Genomic DNA, 10,509 nt, shown 5'->3' on the forward strand with positions numbered 1-10,509 from the left:
GGGTGGGAGGGGGGGGTTATACGCGGGTTGAGGCGGCGGGAGGGCTGATGGGAAATGGAGAGACTGAGTGACGCTGCTCAGTGCCTACAGGCCCTCTCCTCTCTCTCTGTTGCTCTCATTTTGAGTTCCTCTCCAGCTCGCTCTCTACCAGGCTTCGGCTCCTCACATGGTGGAAACTCCAACACTCAAACATCCCATTCTTGACTGTCACTTAACCGTTTTCCTCCCGCTTTTTCTTGCCGGAGGGGACACGGGTTGAACGTTAAAGTGATTCCATTCTTGGTAATTTCAGTTCCCGATGCCAGGAAAAAGGAAGACGGTGATCTGTGCCCAATATCCCACCTTCACAGTGATTCTAAATGCACTGGGAGACGTGTCGTCACCAGCGCCCCAAAAAAAGTGTTCTAATGAGCGGCGGCAATTCACACCCGACACCACAGCAAAACTGAATGTTCGACATGTGGTTCAGCTTCGGTTTGAAACGTTCATGACGCATTTTGGCTCCCGATTAATGGGTCCCTCAGAACTGGCAACCGTTGAAGGCCGCAGTTCAGCGTCAACATGTCTCTCCGTGGTTTGTCATGAGACCTGTCCCTGTTTTTGAGCTTTTTGATCAGGGTTCTTCTGAATGTTGACAGCTTTATTTACCTTTACGTCTCCAGGGAATGTTTTTTTCTTTTAGCAGCCATCCTAGGTTCAGAACATGCGGTCCCGTTAATGTTGAATTAACCCAAACTATTTTTATAATGGAGTAATCATTTGAGTCATTTCTCTTGCGGATATTGCACTGGTTCCAGCTTCTCAAATATAACAATTTGCCATTCTTTGTTTTTATATCAATGTATATTGAATTTATTTGGATTTTGGACGGTTGACCAGACAAAACAAGCTACTTGAAGACAACTTGACCTCTGGGAATTCGTCACAGGCATGTTGTGGCCTCAATTATTACTTGCATTCAAAGAAATGTTGGCAATGCTTTATTTTACAAGCCTGTTATTTCCTATTTACTTTACTTGAAAGAACCATGCAGGACTATTTTATTTAGGTTATTTTTGTTACTTCAAATAATTGCTGAGTTTATTATCGACTTCCAGGTGAATTTCCATTAAGGAATTGCCCCAAAACCTTAAATATTATTCATTCATTTATTATTGCAAACTTTAATCTTCATTTATGCCACATTTTTGGTTTGTTTGAGGACATACTTCACATTTTGCATGTGCAGTTCACCTGCTGTCACATTCTGTCCTCTGAACCAAAGTCTTAAAGTTGTGCTATCTTAGGATGTAGAAATATAATTGGAACCAACTTTACCAACTGATCACTCCTTCATTTTACGTATAATTAGTATCAAACTATATGGCCCTTATCAGGAAACTTCTTAGATGACGATTTCCAAAGGATGAAAGCCCAGGTGACTTTTTCAAATTGCTTTTTCTGTAAGACAAACAATCCCAAACCCAAAGATACTTAATGTACTTTGCATTTCCGATGAAGAAAAACAGCAGATCCTCATGTTTGATAAGCATCAATAGTTTGATGTTATTGATTAAAAACAATTTATTGATTTGTTGGATCATTTATGCTTATTAGCTGTCCAATGACATCCTTGCATTGTGTCTGTTTTAGGAAAAAACAAGAAAAATTTGCAGATTAATTATCTCATGATTGAGTAATTGATTGATCGACTAATTGTTTAGCTCTAATCAAGTTTGTTGCTTGAGGTTGCCTCAACCATCCTTAATAAAATGATAGGGTCTAATTCACTTTCCCAGTCCACACTTCAGTCCACACACAACCAGTCTGGTGATCACAACTAGTCACAAGCCTGTTCCTCTGACCCCTGACCCCCAGGCTGCTGCCTCCTCCCTTGCGTGTTAGAAAACGATCAAGTCAGATGTCTTATCTTCATTTTCTGTATCAGCGCGGCTCAATTTCAAGTTGGCCTATTTGATATTCAGCAGAAGGACGAAGATGTCACAGTTGCAGTGGAGTCTAGTAACAAGCTGTTACGGGGTGACGAGCAGATAGGCACGATGTGACGATCTCTCCTCGTCTCGTAGCGATGTAGAGTAGAGAATGTGTTACTGCGGTTGCCAGAAGAAGCTGTGATTGAAATTACACTGTACATGCTTTCTGAACTGCTGTTGCTGCTGCTTTGGTTAACCCACAAGAGGAGGTGTGAAGTTCTTACATCTTCATACACAGATCATTCACTGCATACAAAATATTTAGGAATATATTAATTGAATTTACTTTATCCTGTGCCACTGCTTACTTAATTATTCTACCAGTGGGACATGTTCAGGTCTTAAAAAGCACTGAACTCAGGGCCTTAGAAGATATTAGAAAGTATTGAATTTTATTTACAAAGGCCTTGAATAGTTTTTCTTGCCTGCTGTAGACAGTCACATTAGTTATAACTTTTTCTATGTCTGTTTAGTGGCTGTCGGGAGATTAAAATAAGTAATCTGGATTCTGCCTGCGGGAGTTAGAGGAGTTATGTGTTTTGTCATTATTATATAAGTTATTATTATTACTAATGTTATTATTACTGCTTGTCACATTAACTAAGGAGATCATCAACTTATAATTGGCAAGTGTCAATTTTAGCAAAAACAAAAAAAAAATTATATATATAATTTTGTGCCACTTATCTGGTTCCAGGTTATGTTAATTAATTAATCATATTACTAAGAATTATGGTCATATACACCTAAGAAGTACTGACAAAAATTTGATGTTGTAAATCTCACTGTCCCCACTGGTTTAAACGTGAAACAGGTTTTTAATGTCAGTCTATCTAGTGTTCAGAAGGTCTTAAATTTAACTTGGTGAACACTGCAGAAATCCTGAATCTTGATATTTACTTGTGCAGTGTCCTTTAGAAAGCTCTAGAGAAGGGGTGTGAACCTGTTTTTCAGTAGAAGTCAAAGGTGTGCCCCTTACTCACCACCAAATCTTGCGGCTGCTTTGCGTTATGATCTGTTTGAGATCACTGCGGGTGGAGAGATTAGTGTTTCTGCCTCTTCTGTCCCCGAGAGACTGAATTTGTTATTATTTGACTCGTGAGTCTGAGGTAGAAATGTCTTGAGACCGAAATTGAGACTAAAGACGAAATGATTTGTCGATAAATTGATTTGTTGATCAACAGTAAATAATCATTACTTTAATAATCAATGAAGAGTTACAGTCAGTTTTCAAGGATTGTGCTCACCGTTCTCTGGGTCCAATGTCTCCATTGTGAGGATTGAAACTACAACATACGTGATGGATAGATGTTTTAGCAATGTTTAACAAAGTGTTTGTAGGTGGATTTTTCCTCTAACTGGCAGTGATAGAAATGCAGTATAGATTCGGATGTCCGTGCAGATCCTGGGTGTGCTAACATGATGGGTACGTGCCTAAACCAGTTAGTGCTGGACACAGGAGGCTCAGGAAATAAACATGAGTCAGTGTGTATCATGGTTATGCTGGTGGAATTTCGGCCGATCTCTGGCTTAGTCGGTCAAGAAGATGGGGGCCTGGGGGAGTGTGGGGGATTGGGGATTGGGGGGGGGGGTTCGGGGGGAAGGGAGGATAGCTCCGGCTCCAGGCAGCCTACCAAGTGTGGGGTATAATCTGACAGCACTCAGCCAAGACACATGCAGGGCTAAGACCAGGCACCCTACCAAGACTGGGGCCTGTGGGGATATCCTGGTGAGAGCTAAGCCTCCAATGGGCCTGGAGCAGAGCCAGGAGCCACACACACACAAACACACACACACACACACACACACACACACACACACACACACGCATAGTAAAGCCACACATGCGTGTTAAAGCATGTGCAGTCTCTCATACACACCCACATAAACTCAAACACTCCGTGCATGCAATAAACACGTGTGTGTGTGTGTGGTGGGGGGGGCAAGCACAGAAATAAAATAAGACAAAGAAAGCATGAGGGCTGAGGAAATACAAGGCTGCAGTCTCAATGGAAGGACTGGAGAGCCAGATTGTGTGTGTGTGTGTGTGTGTGTGTGTGTGTGTGTGTGTGTGTGTGTGTGTGTGTGTGTGTGTGTGGGTGGGGTCAGACCTCCCAACTACGGCTGGATCTCCTGTGTCTAATTGAGTTAATTCAACATTTTGTGTATGTCTGTATTGCACTTTTCCTGTTGACTAATTAAGTTGTCATAGTGTGGTCCAACTGGAAATCACCCTGAATATTTGGATGACCTTGCAATGCTTGACTGACATTTATTTTCCTTTCTCTTTCCATTCTCCCCTCGCTCTTTCTCTTCCTCCTCCTCCTCCTTTCTGTTCCTCTGCAGATTATGTTTATTTTGAGAACTCGTCCAGTAACCCACTGCTGATCAGGAGGATAGAGGAGTTGAACAAGGTGAGTGTGTGGTTGAATTTGTACCCTTGAATGCAGCACAGATCATGACCACTGCACATCAGATTTCATGTCTCTTTCCATTTAATCATTTAAATAATTTCTCAACAAAAACACCAAACAGTAAAGTGAATATCTTTGCGTTTTAGACTGTTGGCCAAAACATTTGACATCAGTTTGGGCTGTTGGAAATTATAACAGGGATTTCTTAGTATTTTCTGACATTTTATGGACAAAATAATAAATTGAACTAATGAAACTCATTAGTTGCAGTTTTAGAAACTATAAATTTGCCTTTATGTGTCATTATTGCCAAAACTGTGTCCAACTTTTGTGAGGATTTGTAGTTTTCCTCTGTTTTAGATCATTGTAAATTTGATTTGGACTACGAGTCGGACAAAACAGACATTTGAAGATGTCACCAGGAAACAATTAGAGATGTAATGAACTTAGCCTGCAACTGTTTTGATAATCGATTAATTGTTAGTCATTTTTCAAGCAAAAATACCAAACCTTCTGTGTTCTAGCTGCTCTTTGTCGTATATGACAGTAAATGGGACATCAATGGGTTTTAGACAGTTTGTCTGACTGCCAAAGAAACAAAACAAAATAATTTGACAAAACAAATTGAAGGTGTCACATTTGTCTTTAAGAAATATTTTGTGAGGAACATATACATCAAGATTATTATTTGTGTAAGAAAGAAAATTCTTCAACTTTTTTTTATGAGTTAAAGTCATTATAAAGCCAGTATTTTATAATGGAAAAATACATAAAGGATAATCAAAATATCCTATTTTAAATATGTTAAATGTCTGGCTCAAATAATATATGTTTATTGCTCTGAAAGCAGTAAATACAGTATTGTATTATCATGTCAAAAGTATGATGATAATGTTGCTGTGGAGGGTGATTGGCTAAATCCCAGCCTGCCATCACCTACATTGTTCAGTCAAAGAAGCAGAAAAAGAGTCCTGTCCCTGTAGACTAGTTACAGGTGCCTGATGTCTGTCGTCTGTCCCAGGCCTGTGCCGGATAATATGGAGGCTGTTTAATGTGATTGACACAAAGCTCAGAGTGAGCCCTCTATTCTGCCTGTCACTGTCAGTCTCTCTGCTCCTCAGGGATCTTTGAGTTTCTCTTCCATAAGGTTTCAGATACATGTCTAGAAAATATAGAACAGTGTGGGGAGAAATCTTGACAACCAGCAGCTGCTCAAAACTATTGAGAGAGAGAAAATTAAAACTTTGGCTGAATTGACTGTGCGTAATAGCCTGTGTATGTAATGCTAAGTAGTCTAAATTATATAACAGTGACTCGGATATAAGTGTTGCTCATCGAAAATTCATCAACCTTTCTGCTTAACTACCACATGCTTACAGTGCACTACACCTTGATATATCCCTGTGATCATACCACATATGCCTTTACCTTTTCTCTGTTTTTCTTACATCATACTCATGTCATCCTCCTGCCTGTATTTTTATTTTTTTTTTGTCCTTTCCAGTTTCTCTCTTATCATCCTCTGTTCTGTTTAGGTAACAGTTTTAACTTGGATGAACATATAAATATCGCTGAATTTGTAATGCCAAAGGGAATCAATCTTAATTCTGCCTTAGTTTGTCAGATTTGCCATGTGTTTTCACTGAAATGTGAAGGAATCGTGGAAATGGTGTGACATTAACTTATTAAAATGCAATCAGAATCAGCAGAGGTAGTCGGGGTATCTTCAGGCCGAGGGAGGTTGTAAAAACCAGATCATCTTATGATGGTATCACAGCAGCTGCGACGCCCACCAACATGTTGATTTTCTGACTAGGGATGTTCCTAATGACCAATTTCCCTGTTGATTAAACAAATTTAAATTTAGACTACGTAACTAGTCTAAAAGCAAGACCATCTGAAAACGGTCAAAAATGAGTGTGAGTAAACTCAGAGTCATATTGGGTTGCGAGTGTTGCTAATGTCGACTAATCGGGTTACACACACACACACACACACACACACACACACACACACACACACACACACACACACAAACTTCTGCGAAAACTGGAAAAGCTCCAGTACTATTATTCCAGAACTCTGACCTTATGTAAAATTCATATGTGGACCTTTAAATAGTTATTTTTAATTGGTTCATCCATCTATCAATCCATCCATTTTCTGCTGATTATTCAGGTCTAGGTCGTGTTTAATTAACGATATTATTAGGTATTACTGTTACACACTAGCGTCATACTGGCAAAAATGTGATATAAATGTCGGTGTTAATTTTAAGCCTTATCATCCCTATTAGTTTCCATTGATATTCAATCTGGTAATGAATAGTTCTTAAATTTAACAATGAGGACGCAGCAGAAACCTGGTAGTGCTTTAAAAAGATTTTAAGTTTTGTGAAGTTCTCCATTAATGTACTTTGGTGCATCCTTATGACTGCAGATATACATGTCCCATATTTATGTCATAGTGCTGAATGTAAGTCTGTTTACCCTTGTCACTTCCTTTCTTATTATTGTGTTATGTTCTGCTTCGCTTAACCTGTAGAGCAAGTAAGGTTTACAGGTTAAACTTGTACGCACAAGGAAATGCTTAAGAGAATTTTACTTAATTTTAGCTGCGGTTGCGTTTGTACTTGTTTGAAAATGAGTGTCGTGCCACTAAAAAACAAAATGTAAACAAAAATTAGGAACACAGGGCAACACAGTGGAAGTCCTCCACATTTCATTAAAAACATTCATTTGTAAAGAAGAGTGTTATAGTTTGCTCTAAAACAATCATAAATGAGCAAATTACCTTTTTTAAAAAAAATAGGATAGAAATAGGATCTGTCCACTGTGTTTGCTTTTTCTCCATCATCTCTACATCCATCTTCCTCTCGCATTATACCTCACTGGAAGGATTCATGACAGAGTCCCTAATCCAATATGCTCGGCCTGTAATAGGGTACAAATATGATTGTCAATGATATTTAACACTTTAAAGAATCAGAGTTTATCAATATTGTAATTTATACTCTGTTATTCCATTTTCCTTTTATGTGTATGGTGTTAAAAAGAAGTAAAAGCTAAAAATCAATTTCTAAATGAGCCTTATTGCTTTTGAACTTCAAGTTATTTTACCCAGAGTGGTCGTTTTTCCTTTTTCAGGTGGTATTCGATGAAACATTGTCATGCAGCTCCTAATTTATAAACAGTGTTGCAACAACATACCAATGTAGTGTTGATGGGAAGAAACGAATCTTAGGATTGCATAGACAACCCAAAACACGCCTTTCCTGTCCTGATAACTGCAACACTTTATGTGATTTTGTTGAACTGCTGTAGTCTCACACTGCGTTTTCAGCCAAACTTAAAAAACTAGCCTCATCTATGTGTGTGTGTGTGTGTGTGTGTGTGTGTGTGGGTGCTCTGTGTGCGGCACCACTTGTTGCCGTGGTAACGCCGATTGTCTCTGGTTTGCAGACAGCCAATGGGAACGTGGAGGCCAAAGTGGTGTGTTTTTACCGACGTAGGGACATCTCCAGCACACTCATCGCCCTGGCAGACAAACATGCAAGTGAGTGACCGACCATAACCCACCCAGCAAACATGAGGCATGAAAAAAACACGCCAAAAAACTGTTCTTTTTGGCAACACTCTGCAGTTATTTTCCACTGCAAAGTTGTAGTGTCTTCACATCCAATCGAAGAAGATTCCCCTGAACTGGAAAATACAACTCTATTTGTTATGAGGTTTGATTGTGAGGCTTGTTTGTGCACAAGATTTTATCAAGGGGCGATACAAAATTGAATTGAGTTCGTGAGCTGTTACTGAGCTGAGAGAAACAGTCCAGACTGCAGCCCCTCCTCTGGTGGGTCTGATTTCAGACAGCATTCGATCTGCTGGATGTATCCATATGACGCCACCTGCATGTGTCTATGCACGTGTGCTCTTCCTGTTTAAGTGTGGGTGTGTAGCATTTACTTGAATGTGGTGCTGTTCTCAAGAGCTTGGAGCAAGCCCTGTAGTATCTGGAACAGCTGGCAGACTTTGAATGGGCTCAAGCAGCATTGTGTGGCCTTTTAATGTCCCGGGTACCAGGATGTTTTTCAGGAAAAACAATGGTTAAAAATAATGGTGATTGGAAAGAAAGAAAGTGAAAGACAGAGGCCGAGAGGGACTGAGATGGTCAGTTGAAGGTGGTTAGTAGTAAAAGAAAGAGGATGGAAGAAGACTGATTTGCTGGTAAACAAAGTGTGTCACTTAAAGGCCAGAGCCATTCTTGTCTGTCCGGGTCGCCTCCCCAGTGGTCAGTTGGAAATGATGCCTTCAGGGCACTGCTCCAGAGTGCCTGAATTCAAAGACTAAAGAAGAAGAGAGGGATGTTGTGATTTATTCTCTCTGTAGGAAATTTACTTTTTATTGAACATGACAAGAAGTTGCCTCTTTGACCGTTTTAAGAATGTCTTTGTCCTTTGCTTCTTTATTGTTCTTATCTGAATTTTTGTTCAAATGAAAAGATTGTAAATCTTGTCTGCTAAACACACGTTCACTAGATGTTGATAAAGATTCTGAAATTAATGTGTTTCAGTTGAGGATTTAAGACCTGACTGTAGGCGGAATTTGTTTGTGTGGTTTAACCATTGGTTGTCTACACTCTGCTCCATCCTTAGTATAATCTTATATCTTACAGATATAAAAAATTCAGTGAATGTGTAAATGTGACACAAAGGCAGCAAAAAGAAAAGATTATTTTCGTTGTTAATTAATCTATTGAAGTTTCTTTTTTTCAGTTAATCATTCAATCTACTCTTTAAAAGGTCAAGACAATGTGAAAAATGTACAAGGTGACATATTGCAAATTGTTATAGTTTATTATAATTATCCTTTTGGAAATTCCTCAGGATTCAGCCGAAGAATAGAATATGACTGTCTCATTTTGTGCCGGGAAAAACTCTGGTGGTGGACACAGAACGTTTTCACTTCCCTTAAAGCAAGTGGAAAAATCTGCAAAACACGAGTCTGTTCAAGACTAAAGGATTGTATAGGTTTGTTTAGATATTGTGTTGTATACATTGTAAAGACATTTTTGCAGTCTGAAGGCTACAGTATTTATATTTACATTATTCTGTATCATATTCATTTAAACAAAAACAAGCAGTTTGAATGAAGTGTCTTTTGACCACGTCTGAAGCCAAAAGTGTTTTACAGCTGTTCTGAATGGCCACATTTTGAGGTGGTTTGAAGATAAGTGCCATCATGGAGAAGGGCAAGACGCAGTGAATAGTACAAATGCGAATAATGGAGCTCACTTTCAAACAGTCTCTCCTGAAAGGCATTTATGGTGTTGCACTGAACTGTACACACAAAAAGTGGCATAAGTAGCTGTGTAGTAAATGAAAAAAGAGAACTTGAGAGCAATTTAAACCCTGCATTACCTTTTCACTGCACACCTGGCCAGTCACTGTGTATAGTGGGCGTGATTGTCAGATTGTTGGTTTTAAAAAGTGTCAAAAGACCACACATGAAAGGGAAAAAAGGCCAAGGCCTTTGTGTAAAAACGCACTAATTTGAGTACACAGTGACACGGCCGAGTGGACTGTGTATGTTCCACATCTGGTCTCAGATGACCTGTATGTCTCTTTGTGGTGCAGCATGAGTAATGTCAACAGCAGTTGCAGGCACACTTTATGGTTATGTAGGCTTAAAGGGCACTTACTGAAATTGTATGTAATCACGCTCTCCTACCTGTGCACGCGCTGTCAGGAGTAGACCCACTACTTGATACTTCAACTTGAAATTAACTTGAACCATACAGACAAACTTAAAAGCAAATAAACACGAATTGGCTTAATAAGATTAATCAAATCAGTGTAAAAGAAAAAGTGGTTCATTTTAACACGTTCTGATGTAGCTCACTCCAGCAGTCATACCAGCAGTGTTGTCATACTACAGTATAAACGCTGCCATCGTATAGTCCAGGCTAGCAAACGCAGCCACTAAACTTTGACTGGGTGTGGCAGGCTAAATGTTGGCTCTTGGGGTGTGAAAGTGTGTGTGCATATGTGTGTGTTCGTGCGTGTGTGAGTGTGACTTTTAACTGCAGAGTCCGCAGAGGTGGGCCGTGGGGGGGGGGGGGGGGGG

At 39.6% G+C, this 10,509-nt stretch overlaps 1 protein-coding gene across 2 annotated transcripts in view; it reads left to right on the top strand.

The window, feature by feature from the left end:
- mta1 (metastasis associated 1) overlaps positions 1–10,509 on the top strand; it is a 42,192-nt gene that overhangs the window by 7,144 nt on the left and 24,539 nt on the right. For both annotated transcript variants that reach the window (XM_023430790.2, XM_087169733.1), the window contains exons 2-3: positions 4,320–4,387; positions 7,849–7,942. In XM_023430790.2, coding sequence (XP_023286558.1) covers positions 4,320–4,387; positions 7,849–7,942 — 162 coding nt within the window. The remainder of the gene's footprint in view (positions 1–4,319; positions 4,388–7,848; positions 7,943–10,509) is intronic.

This window comes from Seriola lalandi, unplaced genomic scaffold (genome assembly GCF_002814215.2).
Source record: "Seriola lalandi dorsalis isolate HSWRI2012SDOR001 ecotype SW California unplaced genomic scaffold, Sedor1 jcf7180002054911, whole genome shotgun sequence".
In the NCBI taxonomy this organism is placed as follows: Eukaryota; Metazoa; Chordata; class Actinopteri; order Carangiformes; family Carangidae; genus Seriola; species Seriola lalandi.